The sequence below is a fragment of the Centruroides sculpturatus genome, unplaced genomic scaffold (assembly GCF_000671375.1).
Source record: "Centruroides sculpturatus isolate CEXI.00-Female unplaced genomic scaffold, Cexi_2.0 scaffold42, whole genome shotgun sequence".
NCBI classification, from domain to species: Eukaryota; Metazoa; Arthropoda; class Arachnida; order Scorpiones; family Buthidae; genus Centruroides; species Centruroides sculpturatus.
The window spans coordinates 567,277-590,617 of NW_019384399.1; the positions used below are offsets into that span (position 1 = coordinate 567,277).

At 27.3% G+C, this 23,341-nt stretch overlaps 1 protein-coding gene across 1 annotated transcript in view; it reads right to left on the reverse strand.

The window, feature by feature from the left end:
* LOC111618560 (histone-lysine N-methyltransferase 2E-like) overlaps positions 1-23,341 on the reverse strand; it is an 87,763-nt gene that overhangs the window by 58,887 nt on the left and 5,535 nt on the right. Inside the window, exon 2 of the mRNA XM_023360119.1 lies at positions 11,235-11,525. Within this exon, the coding sequence (XP_023215887.1) occupies positions 11,235-11,350 (116 nt within the window). The 5' untranslated portion in view covers positions 11,351-11,525. The remainder of the gene's footprint in view (positions 1-11,234; positions 11,526-23,341) is intronic.

A 23,341-nucleotide genomic window follows, 5' to 3' on the forward strand; every position in this document is an offset into this window, starting at 1 on the left:
TATAGTGAAGTGTTGAAAATCCAGACTAACTGAAAATGGATCTCATCAGATTTTCAAATATACACGTAAATTAGCATTTTAAGTATTAGAAGTTCCAAATACACTGTAATTCAAGTGCAGGTGTTCTAAGTTGTAGCAAATATTTCACAAGGAATGTAGGAATATTTATAAAGATTCAAAATATAATTTACAGAATCACTATATTAAACAAAAAATACAATGATCAAAAATAATACAATTAATATCATAACTTTCACAATTAAAAAATTACAAATTCTGAATGAATATTAGAATATCAATGGAAGGCCAGAAGAACATAGGCCAAAGAACATCAACAATGAATTGCCATTGAAACAGTTAATATTCATTTTTGAGGTTTGGAATTTCAATCATTTACTGTAAATCCATTGAATATCAATAAAGATTATTCATCTGAAAAAAAGAGGGCATGAATTACATTTTTAACAGTTATCAAAATAGACTCATGACAGTTGCCAAGTTTTCCAATCTAGTGACTTCTGACAGCTTTTGACAACATAAAATTACTTCATGACCTAATGCTTTCCTGACAATTTTTAATTCTGAACTTTGACTCAATAAAATAAATCTTACAACATAATTTAACTTGCTTAATATCAATTTCATATAAATCCAATTATCTATTCAAAAATGCTTGTTGTTAATTAAAAACAGCAATGTTTAAATATTACAAGCAAAATGATGAACATCTTAAACAGTTGCTACATACAATATCAATTAGAAATCCTATATTCAAACTACAAAGTGATATTCCACAATATTACACTCCCAACAAAATTTTTACACCACTTAACACTGATATGGCATATAATAATCTTAAAGATTTAGTTAATTTAAAGACTGAGCTTCTGTAAAGATTTGGAGGGGTGTACTGGTATGAAATAACAGAGACTGTTTTACAGGTTTTATTAAACTTAAGATTTTACCATAAATATAATGTTTGTTACCATCAAAGAATCAAGCATGCATCATTCCAAAGAGAGGAATACAGATTTGATTTTTGACTGTGCCTGGCTTTGCTGCTTCTCCATTAACTCAAGAATTCATTTTAATATAATTTATATAAATCCTTGATTACTGTTTGTTGAAATTGATGGTAGCCAAATTAATGGCATCAAATTTCTAATTGTTGTCATATTGTTGATCTTGGTAAATCTGCATTTCTAAAAAATGTCAATTATTTTCTGTATTTCTGTATATCAGACTTGTACACAGTCTTGCGTTTTTATTAGTCATGTTTTTTTCCATTTGAAAGGGTTAAAAAATCTGTCTAATGTCGATTGCTTTTCTCTCTTCTTCAGGATTTTTCGTAAGTAATTAATAGCATTGCAATTGCAGAAATCCCCAAGCCTTAACCTGGTTTGGATGCCATTCTAAGACCGTTGTTCTGACATCCTCCCACTTCTTCAAAGGATCTTAAATATAAGATATCGGCATTAATCCTCTTTTTCAGAAGAAAACATATCTTGCAGAGTTTCTTGGTGTTCTTCATTCAAGAGTTCTTGGCGTTCTTCTGTCGTCAGATCCATTTCGTGTTCCATTATGAACTGTTCGATATTCTTTATTTCTCAGATGTGATTTTTGTTACTCCTTTAGCTGCTTGAGTCTTCTTGATTATACAGTATGTTTCTTAAATAAGATTGAACTTCAGCCTACTGTAGACCTGTTTACGCCATACTGCCCAGCAACATTAGGCATCTTCTGCCCACTCTCTACCTTTGCTATTATACTCACACGTTTCGAAAAGAAAAACAGACGCAAAACTTAACGAGTGCCTACCCGACAGTCTCACGAATACATAAAATAATTGTTTTGTCAGAAAAATAAAAGGCTGAAATTACAAGGAAGAGTTTCAAAGTTCGGAGGAATAATATCCGATCGGTATATATCGGCTTGAGCGTCGATGTCGACGTCTCCCACACTCCGAAAAGTTTCGAATTGTTGCCCGAAGACAAGGGAAGACCAATCGGTATTCATTAATTTACGTCGCTTCTTCTTGTGTTTGTTCTGTGGGGTGTTCGTTATCCGATCATGTGTTCGTTGTCTGAACATAAAAATCTTTCACGAAAGTGTTCGTTATCCGATTTGTTCGTTATGCGATCTGTTTGTTAACCGATCACCCACTGTATTAACATTTTCAGCCACATTTAGTGGCCTGCATCAGGTTTTAACATTATATTTCACTATCTGTTGGATCTCTGTCATCTTTCAATTCAACTAACATTGGATGATTTTGAGCTGTCCTCAATAATGATAGAGGCAACATGTTTGAAGATGGTCACACAGTAATAAATACGAATCGCAAGTGATTTTAAATCCTGTAATGTCGAATAAACGCAACATAAAACGATAGACAAACCAATATCCATTCTCTGGTGGATATCTCTGTCATCTTTAAGTTGATGGATTTTATTTGTATGCCAATCTGATATTATGTTTGGAAGTAACTTTTTTATAAAACTGGATAATCTTTTTGTTGTATGAAATCATTTCGTAGTTTTGTTATTTCTTATCCTCTGTATAACTTTCATCCTTAGAATGTATGATTCTATAAATTTATTTATGGAACAAGATAAAAATTGAGAAATTTCCTTTCTTCTGGTCTACATAAACCCCTTATCCCTAGCATTGATGTTAGAACAATGAATTAAAAGATCTACAATAAACAGAAATCTGTTATCTATTTTCTGTTTTATCAAAAATTCTCTTGGTGTTTGTACGGTAATAACTTTCAATTATCTTCAAGCAGTTTTGGCCATTATCAAACTTACTCTTTTTGCATTAAGCTTTTAAATCTTTAGTGAACAGAAAACAGCTAAATATATCTTCTGAATCATATTGAATGAACAATGGATAACACTAAGGTTTTGCAATACATATCAGCAAGTACTTTTCTTAACTTCAACTTGATAGTAATATCTAGAAAACAAACAATTATTTATTGTGATATTGTCACAATGCTGTGCTGCAATTTTTAATCATATTTTTAATTTATTTAATTTAAAATATATGCTCTCTACCTCAAATTAGTAGTGGCTTGCCCCTGTACATCATACTTCTTCTTTAACAATAGAGTCATGCCAGTCATCTATTAACTCCTTTCAGGGTAAAAATTTTGAATTGAAATAACATGACTTCCAGTTTGTGTCAGAAGTTCGTATACAGTTAATTTGGGACCTCCTGCCTGTAAGGTTTCCATAAATAATCTCATCTTTCATCTATCTAACTTCACTCTTGAGATTAAGGAAAGACTAATAGATGGACGACAGTGGGAATTTATAGGTCTACAATTTTTTTCAAATTGCAGCCCAATAACACAAGCAAATTAACGAAGTTTTTCAAAAGTAGGCAGATGACACTTGTCATGTTTGCACTTATTTTGTTTTATAGAACATTAAAAACATTAAATTCTGATGCTTTGTAAAACAAAATATTTGATTATTCATCAAGTTTGGCTAATAAAATATAGTTGTCTAAAAAATAGATAACTCTGCTGCTTAGTTTCTAATTCATTTGGGTTTATCAAGTGAACATTTGAAAATGTGAAGGAGTCATAAACATTTAATCATATTATGCATTTCTTGAGACTTTACATTCCTATCATCAGATAATTACATTCTAATGCTTTTATTCTGATGATTCAAACAAACAACTGCACTCATTTATAAATTTTTGAACCAAACTAATTCATAGCATATGTTTGAAAGGTTAAAAGTATGAGATTCATTAGATTACTGACATTTGTAAAACTAACAAATGTTTATGCATGGAGTCATCCATGCCTTGATTCATGTCTTATCAAATGATTTCATGAATTTAAACTAAATATTTCAGATTATATTTTAATACAGTTTTCTTAATTTTTCTTATAGTTTAAAAAAGGAACACTTTCAACATTCAAGATATTTTTCAAGAGTTAAAGATGTTTCGGTAACAAAGTCAAAATTTCAAAAAATGAATATTTTAAAAAAGATGAGAATAATAACAGTGGTATAAATATTACATTTGGCAAAAATAATCTATCTATACAAAATATACACATGTAAAGATATCAGTGTAATGCAACATTTCATTTTTTAATCTCTTTTTTTACTTCAAATTAAAGCAAAACATTGTTTTACTTTTAAGAAGTTAACATAGGAAATGAAATTAGATTTTTCAGGGTGTCTTCAATCTCAGTGTTGTTCAATCTCAGTGTAGTCTTAAAAGCTATTTGAATAATTTAGAACATTGATTTCAAAATTCAAAGAAAAACTAGTTGTAATTTCCAAAATTTAACATTTTAGAAATAAGAATAATTACAGCTTCAATATTTTTTAAATAAGAATACTTGCTATAAATAATAGATTCACAAAAATATAATGTTCATAAAATAAAATAAGCTTTGGCTTTTTTGATTCTATGGATAAGATTTGTATTCATATATCTATGTAAACCTTTCACATAATTTATTAACTAACTAACTGATCATGAGAATTGGCAGTAAGAAACTACTCAATAGTCCTAATTGGACATCTTTTAGAGTTCTTTTTAATTTAATTTCTTTTCTTTATCATTACTGTATTACTGTATATGTTTAAAATATATTCACATAAATATTTTACTAAAATGTTCTTTTTACTATTGATTTATTTTTTACTATTTTACTATTTCTTATTAAATAGATATTTCTCTATTTAAAAAAAATTATATAATTAAGTATGCAGTTTTTTAGAAGTGCAAGTAAGTCAGTTGTTCTAATGTTAATAAAACTAAAAAATATGTAAATATTATAGTCTAATGTGAAACTGATAAACATTGATAAATATAAAGGTATTTACTGAAGTTTATACTTGAACTCTAACTTATGTATAATAAATCACACCATTCACAGTTTTTCCAACAACAACACTAATATGTGAATGTTTTCGACCTGCATCAGGTTTTAACATTAACTAAATTGATTGTCTGTAACGAAACTTTTATTTCATTACAGATGTTCGATTACGTTAATGTTTAAGTATCAGCTGTTTCATGATCAATAATAATTATATAATTTTTACTTCCAGACTATTATTGTCATACATAAAGAAGCATATATATAATACAGAACACATGTTTTCTATTAATTTTCAGTATTTGCTTCAGTCAGAAACTCTGTGTGATGGAATGGGTGCCCAAATTATAAAATATATATATATAAAGACAACCAAGTTTGTAGAAACTAATTTATAAATTCAGAAAAGAATGTTTTATTTGCAGAAATGTGAACTTACTTTGTAATGTCTGAAGATTTCTATTCAAACAATTCTCATTTTTAATTGTATCTTTATTCTCAAAGAAAAAAATTAATAACAAAACATAAAATAAACTATACAAAAGTATTTACAATACTCCTGTATGATTTATTTTTTGGTATTCATTTTTTCTGTTAACAGTTACATATTTAATTTTATTCTATATTAGTGCATATTTAAGCTTTATTGGATTTGTATTTTAGATTCACTCATTCTGAAATCTGAAGATAGAATGAATACCCTGGCTCATCTTAATGACTATGTAAATTTTTGATGGATTTTAAAAGCTTTGTTTTAGTTTAATTTATTCAGTTGAATGTTGTCTCTCCTGCTACCTTCTATTTTACATTATGCTGAATTTTAATCAAATCCTTATTATTATTTCATCAATAAAAGAATATTTAGATTTACAAATGTAATTACTGTTAGATTCTAGAAATTCTGCATTATTGATATTCATTTCAAAGAAATTTTGTACACATCAATAAAATTCTTCACTCATAATTTAACACTTTCTTGTGTGATTATATTTCTTTTCAATATAACAATATTGAAAATAAACATTATATTAATAATAACATATAACTGCTTATAACATCAATTTTCAATGAACTGAAACAGAATTCTTTGTAAAGTAAAAACTAATATTTCAATTTAATTTCTAAAAAGAAATATCAGTATTATTTTGATTAGTTACCAAAATGACAGCTTTGTTCAAGAAATAATGAAAGTAATATAATGCAATTTAAAAATTTATTCTACAAGTATAAATTTTTGTAATATAAATGTACAACACAAATTAAGAAAGGTTGGAAAATTGAAAATACTAATTCTTATTAATATGTAAGCAATGAAAAAAATTAAAAACTATCAGTTTCAGTCTATTGTGTTCTTGTGTTAAAAATGATTTTTCTGGTTTTTTTACAGAATATTAATATATTTAAAGCATTAAAATACAACAATACTTTTATTCAACCATCACAACTGATTGCTCAACATGCAGAGTTCAAATTATTCTTTAGAACACATCAAACATTTATTACAATTACAAACAAATTAAAATTATTTACATCAATCATGCCCAAGTGATACTAAAACACTACTTTTATTATTATTATTATTATTATTATTATTATTATTAGTATCTAAAAAACATTACCAAGTTATTTCTTCCATTGATTTTATCTTCTAAAATTTTATAATCATTTAGTATCTAACTTATGATTATATAGTACTTTGGATAAAAATAATAGCTCGTAGTTATGTACTAAATATTAATAATTATAAAAATCTCTGAATAATTAAATTTTCTTTGCAACACTAGTCATGTAAATAAATCAAACACTTCTAAACATTTATATATGACCAGTTAAGAATTTTAATGAAATATGTTTAATGTAAGACAAATGTTTTGATCTATATCTAAGATCTGCTTCAGGTCTGTTTTTTTCTCCTTTCTACATTGGAATATTTGAAAAAACAATGACAAATTACAAATTTTCTTTTTAAGATTACATTTGAAAATTATCCAAGGAGACTGCATTCAAGAAGTTATGTGCAAAATTTATGTAATGTCTGTAAATGCAGCTGTATGATGGTACACATGCAATATTAATATACAAATATTTATGATTTTATGATTATTTTCCACGAGTTGGATTAGGATTGTCATAATATGCCTGTCATGGATAGGAGAAGATTTTTTCTTCTTTGAAATTGATGCATTCCCCTTTCATATCAGCTTTCAAAATTTCTAAAGTCTGTATTGTTCTAATCTGATTTGTACGAAGGATGCATTTTATGAAGCTGGCTTGGTATAGTTTTGATTCTAAGTCATTTTAAGAAGCAAATGTAGATAGAGTAGTGGAATTTTTTTTCTATTTCATACTTGTGCTCAGCCAATCTTTTGTTCAGGGATTATTTGGTTGATCCAATATAAACTAAATTCTTCTGAAACCTTTTGTCCCATATCAGGATACTATATATTCCAGATATTCTATTGATGTTGATGGCATTCTTGCAATTCAGAGTAATTTATATATGGAGGGGTTATGTCAGTATGCTGTTTGAGTACCCATTTTTTGCTATTTCTTTGTATAATATCTGCATTTTACAGTCATACTCAATCACTACATGGTTTTGGTTATTCGTGTGCATATTAATTTTAAATGAGTTTTCATTTAGATATGTAAAAAGATCCATAATTTTTCATCATTTTTTTTTAAATATTCCAATACAGAACAGAGAACAAACACAGACCTGAAGCAGATTTAGATCAAAAATGTTTGTCTTTAACATATTTAATTTAAATACTTAACTGGTGCTATAAAGGTTTTGAAGTGTTTCAATAATTAAATTAAGGAATTATGAATTTTAACTGTGGGCAGGTTTGTTATCATCTATTAATATCAAACTTGAATTAATTTAACTTAATTTAATTTTTTAGATGTATCAAAAGTTATGAATTATTATCATCCTCAGTAGATGATGATAATTACGATGATCTCATCAGTAGATGATGACACATCAAACTTCGAGTCATATTTGTTAATTCATTAATTAAATAAATCAGATCAATTCATTTCTAACCTTGAGTGACTTGGCCAAATATTGTTAAAATGCAAACTAACTGATTTTATATAAACAAAATTTAAAAATTCTATTTTAATCAATTATAAAAAAAGTAAGAATTAGAGAACACTTTTACTGATTATTATTGTTTTTATTAGGAGGTTGTCATTTAATAAAGCTATAATCAAATGTATAGATTTTAACAGATGTAAACAATATATGAAAATAAGTTTAATTTTTGAATTGTGACCAATTTAATTGTTGACAGTTAATTATTAATGAGAATAATAACCAACCTAGAAAGTTAAACCAATTTTAAATTTTAAACAAAAAACAGGGGGGGAAAGAATCAGCAAAAAGATTTATTCTTATTGTTGATAGAAAAAATACATATATGATTTTTTATATGAAATGATTTTTTCTAAAATGCTAATTTTTAAGTTCCTTTTATTAAACTTACATATATTAATTCTATTATAATAAATGTACTAATACATATTTTAAGAAACTTAAATTTTCCTTATAGAAATTTTTAAAATTTAAATTTTAAAAGTTTTAAAAATCAGTAACTACTGAAATTATTTCTAATATTCAAAATGCTATTTATTTTATAAATACTAAACAAAATTTTTTTTGAGATTTTTACATACTTTAATTCAAAAAGCAAAGTTTATCTACAATATGATAACAAAATTAATTATTAAAACATAAAACTGATTTTCAAATAAATATACTGTTATATATTCAGTCACAAAACAATAATTTTGATTTCAACAAATTAATCAACAAGATTCAAAATTTGTTTAGTTGTATAATGTTTCCATTTTAAAAAAAACTTTTGAAATAGTTTTGTTATTGTTTGGATACAAAATTTATTTAATTTTCCAAATTAAGAGATCAACTTAGATATGAAATAATGATTTCAGAAAGTTATGTTTCAAAAACATGGTGAATTACAAACATCAAAACTATCAAATACTTTTATCAATTAGTTTAAAGACATCAAACATAAAAAGAAATTGATAGTCTGCCTTCTTATATAAAAGTATTATAATAATGAATTTTCCTTATTATTCTGATATATTTATAAAACTAATTACATTTCAATTAAAATATGATAAATATAATAAGCCTGAGTAAATTAAGTTATTTTTTGTAATGTGTTTTCTTATAAAAATAATAAAATTAAATAAATACATTTAATATTCATTTATAAATATATTATATATATATATATATATATATATATAACCTATTGTTTAAAGAGATTCTATGNATTAATGTTGAATACAAATATTTTTTGACATATACTATTAAAAATTTTTTAAACTATAATTTTATATTAGAAAATTATTAAAAGTTTATATATTAAAAGAGTAAATATATATAAATTATTCTTATTCTGTTACTTAAGAATGAAAGATATAAATTGATACAATGACTGACCTTCAATCTGTAGCATTCAAAACCCAAAATACTTGAATAACATAAAATAATACATAAGATATAAAATACAAAGAACCAAAAATCAGAATTAATCACCTGATCCATTGATATGTGAAGCAAATATTAAACCACATTACATTTTGTTTAAATTGTATAAAAAATTGATAATATAACTGCTTTCATCTTGTGTATGATTTTTTTCATCAAAACAAGAAAAGATATGAACTTAATATTGTACAAGCAACATGTCATACACATAACATAACAGATCATGTTGATTCTGATATTAACAGCATCTCATTTAGAATTCTAAAGCTCAAAATGTAAGAAAATATCCATTATTCTTCATTGAACTTGCATCATTAAAACTGTTGTAATGCATATTGTTTGTAAATATATTACAAAGCAATGCAATTACATTGATTTAATTAAATAATGGTTTTATACTTAAAACAAAATAGTTAACATGATATTTTAATAATATAATTAACTTACCATAAAGATATAATCTTTTTCAAAATTTGCATTTATTCATAACTACATAATTTGATTAAAATGGAACATAATTAAATACACTCCTTTATAATAATAACAATGTTATTCCCACTGGTTATGTTTCTTTATGAGAAAATTGTCCTGGATATATTTTAATCTTATGATACTAAGATATGTACTAATACTATTCAATTATTCAATGTAAGGATAGAAATGTTAAAAATATCAAAAGATTTAAATTAAATAAATTATTGTGATGATTTGCATAATATTTAAAAATTTTTTTGATCTTTTAATAAGTCTACAACATACAGCTATTAAAATTTTAATATTTTCATTAAAAGCAAAATGAATAAGTACATTGTCAAAACATTTGTTGAAAGCCAGCTGTTTATTCAAAATGATTAATTTTAATAATTTAATTTAAATTAATTCTAAACCAACTTAGAGGATAACATAAAATGAAATAATGATATGTTTTAGTCAGTTCAAATGAAAAACATGCTTCAAAATACATTAAGATTTTATATCCCAGTCAAATTAATTGTGAATATAAAATTCTGTGGTAATTTTTGTATATTCATTAATGAAAATTCTGTGTAATTTACATGATGTTACTTTTATTTCTTAATGTTTTGTTTTAAAAATTTTACTTATTACTTAAATATTATAGAACAAAATAACAAATGTATAAAAAAAATTAATATGCAATCAATGAAAAATCTAAATATTATAATTTTAAATAGTTTATTATAATTAATATTAATTCTAATATGATATAATTATAACTGTTTCTGATTAAAAAAAATATAGCACATTTATAAAATATCTTTAATTATATACCAAACACACCACCAAACCTAAATTATATAAAATAAATCAAACCTATTTACCTATTAATTAAATAAGAAAATAAACCACAGTTACAAAAGTAAACATTTTTTTTTTCACTCAAAACAAACATTATCAGTTTCATTGAATTACCTTATTGAGTACAGAATCTTATGATGCTTTTCTAATGAAATTGAAAACATATGTTTTAAATTTTAAAAAAATTGCTGATTTAAGCTTTAAATATAATTGTATTAGATTCCCCAGTTATTTATGTTCTAATTTAATAAAATAAATCTTTAAAAAATTTATGATGTAATAACTGATAAATGAAAAAAATACATTTTTGATTTATGGTGTGTGTGTGTATTATTGTTAACACTATACAAATAATTCATATTTACTGTATAATATTTTAAAATTATTCTCTAAAATTATGAATTATGGCAATGCTCTTAATCTAGTATAAACAAATAAAAGTAACCGTCTCTTATCAATAATGGCCCATAGTTCAAGAAATGCATGGATTAAAGGTCAATCACTGTAATGATATAAAAATTAACTATATGCACATACTCTAAATCAGGTCCCATATCCAGTGTTGTTTCTGCTTCAACAATGCAAGCAGGATGAGGAGCAACACTGCTAGAAGTTGTAAGTTGGCTTGGACTGATTTGAATGATGATACTCATAATTCAATGTTTTATGCTGGTAATAAATTTATTGTAAGGAAATAACTCCAGTAATTTCCAGCACAAACTTACAAATGTCTTATATTATTTTTAAATTCAAGACATGATTAATTTTATGAAGTAAATAGTGATGAAATTGGATGAATCAAAATTCAGCTTCATTTCACATTAATATCTAAAAAAATAAACAAACAATAAATTACTAATAACCATAAAAATATCATAAATTAAAAATTTATTTTACTGCATGCATAAGATTGGCAATTATTATTTATTAAAACAACATAGTCATTATTATCTTCAACAAAATTTCTAATAAATATAGTGAAACCATAACTTTTATTTTCTGAAATTCCAGTATCTATGAATTCAGTGAACCAACCGTAAAATATTCCTGGATCTAATACTCTCAATCCTGTTATACTGCTGAGTTATCCTACTGCTCTGAATAATCAAAACTTGATTTTGGGATGAATTTTTCTCTCACATATTTTATTTATTCGATAGTTTGTGAAACTTCTCTACAAATAGTGAATGGAATCTTCCAATAAGTAGTGAATAAAAGTTACTTCATAAAATTTACCATAAAAGTAAATAAAAAAAACATATTGTTTTTTTAATTTGCAAATTGTTACTTCATATTCAAAATCTTTTAGATTGCATATATTAACAGACAGCTACATTTTACAATAAAAACAAAATTTTATGATTTTAACAAATATGAATTATATAAATACTACATATGGCCTACATAGCAGGACTGTGGAGTTGGAGTCAAGAGGAATTTCTGGCCAGAGGAATTAGAGTTGGAGTCGGAAAAAATGTATTGACTCTGACTCCCGCATTTTAAATTTATTTTAGTTTTTTTATTTAAATGAAAGAAAATTTATTATATATTTATTAATTTTTTAAAATCTTTTTATATTTTGTTATAATTCATTTATTTTAAATTTAAATTAAATGCATCAATTTAATTTATTAAATATGTAGTATTCTTTGTAGTATTTGTATTTAGTACAGTGGCATGCCATGACATTTGATGATAGGGAAGCTGTGTTTCAGTAAGAAGCTGAATTCCAGGGGCAATCAGTTAATTGTGCGTCAGTGATAATCTAGGGTCCATTCGTATCATTTGTTCAATAAGCCAGTAAAAACTGCAGACTTCTCTAAATGTATTTTTAATATCACAATTACATTCTGAATCGCTAGCCATGACATAAGGGCTACAATTAAAAATAAAATAATAAACACTTACTTGGTGAAATAAAATGTGTGGTGGATACCTGGTACAAAATATTCTTCAATTGTATGAATATACTTTTAAAGAAAATTATAATTAAATATAGCTTTGTAAAGTAACGTAACATAAAATATTCTTTACTTTTTAAATCTTAAAACAATCCATTTAGTCAAACAGCTCCCTACGAGTGGCTAATGGATAGAATCAGAGACGGCACCATGGGGATTTGGCAGTCTGTGTGTATGCACGCACTGCCAAATCCCCAGGGTGCCGATACTGGTCAATGTCAAATACCTCTTTTGTCGCATCACTAATACTCCTCAAAGGACGCAATAGGGTTGTTGTAGATTTTAAATGTTTCTCACCATAGCTGTAAAAATCTAAATATGTTAAACTTAATAGTCATTTGTTTTCTAACTAATTCATTTTAGGACCAAGTGTCCTCAGAAATTTCTAAAATTTACAACTTTTCGGTCACTCTTGTTGAACTGGAAAAATTCTGTCTTTATTACATCTAATATTTCGAAGAAATCAGTCCCACTGTACTCGGTTAGAGATTGGTTCAGTTAAGATTTGTTTAAGTAAAATTCTGGCTCTTTCAGCAAGATTTTATTTGTCCCCAATTCCCTAATCTCTTAATTATTTAACTACTTCTTAAGTAGAAATAAGTCGAAATCGGTTACTATGTACTCGAATATTCGTAGTCTTGAGAAAAAAGTGGAAAAACAAATTTTTGTGACAATGGATACATAAATCATAAATTTAAGGAAAATAAATTCTAGAGCTTTTTATGTACCTTGTGCATCTCTCATTCATTAAGTTTAGTAGTAAATGATGTTACCAAANTGTACTCGAATATTCGTAGTCTTGAGAAAAAAGTGGAAAAACAAATTTTTGTGACAATGGATACATAAATCATAAATTTAAGGAAAATAAATTCTAGAGCTTTTTATGTACCTTGTGCATCTCTCATTCATTAAGTTTAGTAGTAAATGATGTTACCAAAGTAACAGTTAATTTTTTAACATTGTACAAGAATTGTACATGTTTTTTGTGCATCCCCTTATAGATGGAACATACGAAATTGTAATATCACTGGCTTAACATTGAAATCCGTAATATAAGATGGGAGAGCGGAATAAAAATATCAAATATTTTAATGGATTTTTTTTTAACTTCTGTCAACTCTACAGAACTATCATAAAAACATACCAGTAAATTTCTATTGGTTGGGTTAAGTTATAAATCTACTTGCGATTCACTTAATCGGGTGAGGGCGGCCAAATATCTAGCAGGCAGGCTGGTAACAGCCTAGAATCGGTCCAGGATAGAATCATTGGAAGTGTTATATGTGTGTAGCTTCCACCAGCTAAACCAGGTAAGGTTGGTTCTCTATAAAGCGCATGTAATGCATATAATCTAGCTGTTTGGAAGCTGACTCGGTTTCAACAATACAGCGCTTCCATTCCGCCACTGATATTCGAATATACCATAGCAATCTTATCATTTTTTTTCATGTGTAATATAGAAATTTTAATAAGATACATAATGCGGTTATAATAAAATATTAATTTTAATAAGATACATAATGCGGTTATAATAAAATATTAATTTTAATTAATCCAAAATATGTTAAATTATGAAAATAATCGCGTAATATGTATTTATTTTTTAGAAAATACAAGGAAAGCAGCGCTTCCACCGCTTCCAATGACAGCACATCACTGGTTTAGTAGTTAAATTATTTTGACCCAATTGAATTTGAATATTTTTGAATCATTCCTTTATTGTCCCTGCTCTAAATAAGTACTCTATTTTTCTGAATGAGCCAGACTAATTATCAGAGTACATATTTTTCTTTTCTGAACAAGGGCTGAAGTAGCTAGCTAGATCGCACACTTTTTAGCTGGACTAACTCTTCTGGAAAGGGGAAATGCAAATGCAAATGCTGTCAAATATATGTAGATGTAGAATTTTATTGCCCCCATTCTCTTCTTATTAAATATTTGTTAAAAATTAATTTTTTTATACAAATAAATATTAATGTAAGTTAAATATTAAAAATACTAACTATAAAAGTATTTGGGTAAATGTCCCAGGCTCCTTTCAGAGTTCAGACTAGGGTATGAGCACCCTATTCTGAACTCTGAACCTTATAAGCACCTCTGCTCCCTATAAAATAATTTGGTATTTAATTTTGCTGGAGTTGGGAGTCAGAATCAGAGTCGGCCTACTAAAATTATCAGGAGTCGGAGTCAGAATCAGAGTTGAGTATTTTTTATGACTCTGCAGCCCTGCTACATAGTATTATCTACTTGTTTATATTTACACATAAAAACACTGGAAAAGTTTCTAGGAACCAGAAGATATTTATTAGATTAATATTTTCAAGAAAATGTTAATCTCACTACTTAATTCTTTCATCATTTTTTGTATGTATATAATACATAAATACCATTAGTTAAGTTTATATTTATAAACTTAACTAACAGAGTCAATAGATTTACTGAAGATAAGTCACCTTACTATATTCTTGTTCATAGTATTTTATTAAACTGTAATATTAAATTCATGTAGGGAAATGTAATATTGCAATATCTTTAAGTCAAATATTTACCGAATAAAAAAATATTTTCAATCATACTAAACTTTCCGTGTATGATTAAGAAGATCATAAATTCATTTATGTAGTAGTAAATTAGCTTCATATCTGGATGAAATAATATTTATTTGTTTGTACTGGTATAACTGGAAGAAACTATTTATTTTCTTGTAATTATACAAGGTGTGACAATTTAATTCCAGGACTGGTCGTGTAGCACTGCAGTTTCAGAGTGCAGAAACTTATCTAAGCTTGTCATAATAGTTCAACCATATGGCTACTAGTCTGCAAAGATTTGTTCATGTCTTGTAACTCATTCTTTTTCTGTACTCCATTCACATATTGCTGTGAGAAAGTGCTGTCACATTTTTGTCATGGAACAAAAAGTGAACATTAAGTTTTGTTACAAGTTGGGTAAAAGCGCAACAGAAACGTATGCCCTCATCAAACAAGTTTATAGAAATGATGCCCTATCTTATTCTCGTGTTTCCAAGTGGTTTGTGCGTTTCAGTGATAGTTGGGAAGACCTTGAGGACAATGCTCGCCCTGGATGACCTCAATCAGTTCAAACACCAGAAAACATTGAAAAAATCAAAGACTTGCTCAATATGACCGTCAAATGTCTATTCAGATGATAGCAGAGATAACTGGTATCAATCTGGAGACAGCTCGTCCGGTTAGGCCTCGGTTTGCAGCAAGAGGAAGCTGGGTACTACCGCACGACAATGCCCTCCCACACACTGCAACTGTTGTCAAGGAGTTTTCGGCCAAATGTGGCATTGTGGAGTTGAACCACCATCCATACTCACCAGATTTGTCGCCTTGTGATTATTTTTTGTTTCTGAAAATCAAAATCACATTGAAGGGACAAAGATTCAATGACCTGGAGGACATACAGCACAATGCGACCAAGGAATTGACAGCTGTAAACAGAAGTGACTTTGCCGAGTGTTTCAAGAACTTGTACAAGTGTTGCAAGAAGTGCATCGCCCTCCAGGGGAATTACTTTGAAACATATTAAAAGGATTTTTCATTATATGTTCTTTATGTCCTTTTATTACTCCAGTCCTGGAATTTAATTGTCACACCTTGTATACGCTACATAGCTACATGCAAATGTTAAAGTTGCTGATATTATGTACAGCTTATATTATACTTGTCCACAATGCAATCATCTTGTATTGTGAACAAAAAGTCCAATCACAAACCACCATGTCAGTTTCTCCCAGTTATATCATGATGAAAGTATATAGGTGTTTTATTACACATTTGGCATAGTCAAGTACTCTTCAAAAACTGGAAGGACTCACTTAAATAAAGACGTGATAACTTAAATAAATCGCTTAAATAAAGAAACACCTGAAACAAGCACAAAGTAACTCAAAACAGTAACTTTTTATAAGAATTGTCAACTGCTGAAGAGGGGTTCAGATCCAAAATGCATCCAAAAATACAATTCAAAGTGATTAATTTTACTCTTTTAAGGCCTTTTCCTTTATGATAAGTCCAATATTTGTTATCTTGACAAATTCAAGAAGTATATCAAAATAGTAATTTTACTAATGTTTTTGTGTTTGTAACAAACATCTTCAGATAAAATACATAGAAAGCAGATCTAAATAAATAAGTTAATCAAATACAAATTCAGACTAGTTGAAAACTAAATTTGTATTCAAAATTAATTTGTCCACTTAGTTCTATCATATGGAAAAGCCCACTATCCAGCTTATGATGTCATTTGCAGGACAGTAGTTTCTAATATATATACGTATATATATATATATACTGTATACGAGGGCAAGGTGAAAAGTTCTTGGCCTAACCCACAGATGACACTGCTACAAATGAAATTACTGTTTTGTTATGGTGGCACACTTGTTGCAAAAGTAAATACCAAATGTGAATTTGATCAGACAAATAGTTTGTTTTTTATACAGCTGTTTAAAGTAAATAGTACAGCTGTTTTTGACAAAATGAATAAACTTGAATACTGTTCCGTCATAAAATTCTTTGTTTTGATGAAACATGGGTTTACCACTTTACACCTGAGTAAAACAACAGTCCAAGCAGTGGTAGAACCCGGTGGCTCTGCACCAAAGAAAGCAAAGACAATTGCATCAGCTGGAAAGGTTATGGCTAGTGATTTTTGGGATTCCAAAGGTATTCTTTTAATTGACTACCTGTCAAAGGGTCAAACAATTAATGGGGAATACTATGTACATCTTCTTGACCAGCTAGATAAAAAAATTAGAGAGAAAAGGCATGGTTTGCAAAAGAAAAAAATCCTCTTTCACCAGGACAATGCACCTGCTCACAAAGGTGCTTTGGCAATGGTAAAATTGAGGGATTTGAAGTATAAATTGTTGGAACATTCTCCCTATTCACCAGATTTGGCTGCCTCTGACTTTCATCTATTCCCAAATCTTAAGAAATTTTTGGGTAGAAAACATATTGGGTCAAGTGAAGAGGTGATAGCAGTAGTAAATGGATATTTTGAAGACCTTCCAGAATCGCACTTCAGGGATGGAATCCAGTTATTGAAGAAACATTGGGCAAAGTGTATTGAACTAAACGGAGACTACATTGAGAAATAAATGCATTTTTAAAATAAAACACTCATTTTTTCACTACTAGGCTGAGAACTTTTCACCTTGCCCTTGTATATATATTTCTAGGTTTTTAATTAATTAAAGCAAATTTCTCATTTTTTTATAATTTAATATATTTATTTTATTTTTTGTTGGTCAGAAAATCAATAGAAAATCAACAGCACTTTTGGACAACCAAGTCCATTATCAGAAGACATATATCTCCTGACAATGGACCTAGTTGTCCAAAAGTGCTAGAGTAATTTGTAAATAAAATTGAACTCTAACAAAGGTTTGTTTTTTGTTATTTTTAAAGAACTTGGCAGTTGTTTTTACATTAATTAATAATGAAGTTTAATTAAATTTATACTCCAACTATCTACAATTAACCAGTAACCGGTGCGAAAATAGTTGGAGTATATACAATCCGGTGTGGTGAGAAAGCACATTAATTAATTAAATTTAAAATAAGACCAAGAAGTTTATTATTATTATTAATAATAATAAACTCTTATTTGTGCAAATTTATAATAATCTATTGTAAATTTGCACAAAAACTCATAACATATAACTTCAGCATAACTTTTAAACTGCCATATTGTATTGGCTTGCATTCAATGTTTACTTTCAATTGAAAATTAATAATTTTACTATCAATTTTAAAGATAAATCACATTATAAACCTATTGTCTGGTGTTGGTAATATGTATACTACACAAATGTTTTTGGCCTCCTCCTGAGTCCTGCTTCAAGTGAATCTCGTTGTTTCATTGATAAAACACAATCACAGAAAAATAAAAATTTGAATGTCTGTTAATTTTAAAGATAAAATCAAAATACTTTTTCTTTTAAAAATTTATTAAGATTTGCTAAAACTTTCTATGCTATTTAAAGACAATTATTCTAACATTTTATATTTGTTTTATGTCTGTGTTTGTATTGAATTGATGTAAAAGTAATGGGAAAACACACAAGATATACATCAATTAGCATACCCAAGAGTAATCAATATTTATTTAATGAAGAACATAACTGCCATAATTAGTGATGATTTTTTCCAATAGTCTGCAAATTTGTATATGCTAAGAAACTTGTAATAACAATGCATTCAATGTCATTCTGAAACTTCCTACCAAAATTGAAATTGTTCAGAAAGTCAACATAAAAATCTAAGGAAGATAGATTTGGTACCAATAAATCTTGTTTTGTCTTAATGCAAAAAAAGGCAGTTTTTCCTTTAATTCTTCATTTGAGCTGTACTGCTCATACAGTAATAAATATCAGAGATGATAAATTTCCCTGTGTAATTGTACAATTTAAGATCTGTTTAATTTAAAAACACAAATATAAAATTTTAATTATTGTTTAATAATTTATAAGTAAATAATCCAGTGAAACAATCTTCAAATAACTCAAGATGTCAGAATTAGCTGGCTCATAGATATTTTGGCTGGTGCCCATAAAAATAAAAAATTTTATCAGCCCTGGATATTCAAAGTCTGATTCACATATGGTCTAATAGCTTACAACAGATGATATCCTTGTAAGCCTATTAGACTCTGAACATTTCAACTTCTGAACATAAAATAGTCATTTTTTGATGAGTCATCATCTTTACACTATGATCTTTATTATACAATATTATCATAAATCTATTTTTCATCCTTTGTGTTTATCACACCAATCAACTTTTTGTAGCTCCATCAATGAAGAACAGTGGAACCTCACTTAACAAGCATAATTCGTTCCAGAATGTCACTTGTAAAGTGAAACACTCGTTAAGCAAAACAATTTTTCCAATATAAATTACTGTAAAATACAATAATGCTTTCCATGCCAAAAAATACTCAAACATTTTATGTATAACCTTTAAAGAAAATTCAAAGAAAATTATACAATATACATTGTTAAGAAGCATCAATCATCTTCATCTTCTAGCACAAAATGAACCGACCTGGAATGCAAATTCAATTCGCAGAAAACAAAAAAAAAAAAATCAAAATACAGTAATTTCTAATATTTAATTATAGTCTTACGTAGCCTAAGAATTTGGCATATCGTTTGGTATGTTTATTATATAATGGGCTATGGTTGTTGATGTTTATATGTAATATGTCTGAACACAAGTTTGGAAAAATGTGTGATCATAAGCGACACTAAGATGCTAGCGGAACAAGTGCTAAACACAGACTGATGTAGCATGTGCACAATCCAGGACTTCCCCTCTCCTCTTCACTCGTTATGTGAAACTTCACTTGTTAAGTGAGTTATTTTTTTACAATTTGCCTTGCTCATTATGCAAATTACTTATTATGAGAGGTGCTTGTTAAGTGAAATTCCACTGTATATACAATAGTGAACCAACTTGCTATACTGCCTCAACTAATGAATCAAGAGATCCAGTTCAAACAGCTTTGGCATATGCTTAACAGATAACTAATTAATATGCAAAAGCTTTACCATTTCCTCAATATGGGTTGTACTCAGAGGGCTTTCAACAATGATCTTTGTTCAATTCTGTAAGCTAGCTACTTTGAAAACACACTTTAAACAACCTTTAAAGTGTGTTTGTGATTCATTTCAGTATTAAGAAGGTAATTTTTGCTATGATTTAAGTTTATTTTTGAAATTAAAGTCATCTAATTGAAATTTCATATATAATCAGTAACAGATATTTTCAACATGACTTTGTCTCCATGAATTTTATACAATTTATACACATTCTTGGAAACTGGTTGTCCTGAGTAAATTATAAATGTAGTATGATCATTAAACAATATTAAATAATATTAAATTATGCAATATGCTTGCATATTTACTTCTATATATATGAAACAACTCATATTTTCTAACCATGGAAAATAAATGGCTATCATTTTTCCTATTATTTTTACATCAATCCAATAATAAAAGAAATAAAGATACTTAAACGTTAAGACTGACTTACATCTGTAAAATTAATTACTGTAGGTCAATTTTCTTTAAAATCAGCAGAATGATAAATAACTATTATGGATGCAAATGTAATCTAAAATTAATATATATTTGAAATAAAATGAACTTTAAACATGAATGGTAAAAATAGCAATTTATTACTCCTAGAGAACATGCACTTGTACAACTACCAACCCTACAACCATCTAGTGCAGTAAAAAATTTTTTATTCTAATATTTTCAATCATTTTAAATGATTAGCAGCAAAGAATCAAGGAACACAAAAATAACATCAGTAAATCCAAGTATAGAGATATTGTCCACTGCATTAGTGACATATGCTCTGGCTGACCCCCAATAAGTTTCTGTTTTATGGAACAAAGCTCAAATAATAGAGAGGGTGTACAGGAGACAACAAATAAAATATGCAGAAGCCTGGAACATTTACAAGGCTATATTGAAGAAGCAGGCAATTAATTTCAAGGACATTAATGCAATACCAAGAGCATGGAAAGAATTGCAGTACTGAATAACATTTTAAATGTTATTGTGTGTGTGTGTGCGCGCGCGCATGTTTGGTATAAAATAAAATATGTAAGTAAAAAAATAAATATATACTGTACATATTTATTTATTACTTACATATTTTATTTTATTTATGTATTTATTTACTGAGTTATTTATTTATTTACTATCAATATGAGCTTTCAAAATCAAAATTTTTTCCAGTAAACGTGTTCCATAAATCAAATATGTTCTAGAAAAACTGTTATGAATTCATCCTTCTAGAATGCAATTTCCTGAAGTTCATTTAAGACAACTGAAAACATTTGAATAAAGAAATTTTTACAATTTCTTTATTTTAGATGATTGTAGTGTTGGTAAAAAAAATAGCAACATACTTGCAGTTTAAAAAGAGTAAAGAGTTTCAAATTCAGCTATAGATATGTTTTTCAAGACATATCTAAATTTAATAAAATTATTTCAAAGTTACTAATTAATTAATATAACTAATAAATGATAATAAATTTACAGGGGTGATTAAATTCCATGCACCAGGTTGCCAAGGAAACTAAAAATTTTATGCTAGCAACTGAAAATTTACTTCTAGGCCTACACAAGTTTATTTAGAGTCCTTTGCATTTTCTTTTACATATTTTGACTGCAATACATGAGATTCAGTGGAAATTCAATTTAAATTACACTACATTATAAGGCCACACAAGTAATCTTGGATGTGACCAAAGTTAATTTATATAGTAGTACTTCCAATGAAACATGTAATTTCAAGGTCACCTTGACCACTGATCATTCCTTCTCACTGTTAAGAAATATGACTTCTCATGCTAATATTTATAATTTAGCTGCCTTTTTTTATGAAATATTATCATCATTAAAAGACACTTAATGTTTATATTATAATTCTAATAATTTTTTTAGCACTGATCTATACAGATATATAAAATAGCTTTTGAATTTTGCAAGAATATTTTTAATGATAAATTGCATTTCAGAGTGATGTTTTGTATCTAATAAAATCATAAATATATTTAAGACAAAATCATAGCTTGATTGTGCAATATTTCTTTTTGCTTAAACACAATGATACTGCTTTCCACCTAGCTTTGATTTTAGTTTCATTTGTATGAAACTAAAATCAAAGCTAGAGATGAACATGAAGTCAAAATTATTAAAACTCTATACTAAGTAAAGAAAAGCAGTAAAAAAAATCCAATAAACACCAGAAATTAGAATGAGTTGCATCTTAGATATTTGGTTGACATCCATGAAAATAAACAATTTTATCATGCCTGATTTATCTGTAGTCCAATTTTAAATCATTAACATTTGATTTTTAAAATTACTCTTCTAAAGAAAAAGATTTTTAACTATGTCAATATTTTTTTAAATGTATTTGTTTAGATTCGGATTGTAATATGTTGAAAGCAAAACTAGAAATGATATTATTATGTTAAATTTTTGTTTTAATACAATTGTTTTATATAATAAAATTGATGAATACTTGCATTGTTCATCAATTTATATATATAATTATAATATAATTGCATATACTATATTGTTCTGAACATTGTATCAATATGTATATATGCATGTATATATAAATCAGGTTTGAAGTAATTTTCTCTTTCATTATAGCTTATGAATTTTTGTAGACATTATTTATAATTTTAAAACTATGTATTTAGAATATGATACAGTAGACCCCCCTATAACGTACGTTCCTATAGCGACAATTCCTATAACGTATCGAAAAAATTGTAGCAACTCTCGTATAACGTACCTCCTATAACGTCGTTTCGCGACAAGATTGATAGAGTCTGGACCAATAGTGGATGAGCAGCCGAACTACTTTCCTCTGACCCTGCGCCACGCTACGGAGCGGCTAAATTGAGTTTGCTATCGTCTGTTTAGTATTATATATAAATTATATATAAATTAGGTACTGTACATATAATTATATATTAATTATATATAAATTAGGTACTGTATATATAATTATATATTAACTTAATTTATTGTAACTTTATTATAATTATATATATGCTTTCTGCCGCCTGGCAACACGCTACGGAGATTTTAGGCTAGTAAGTTGAGTTTATTATCGT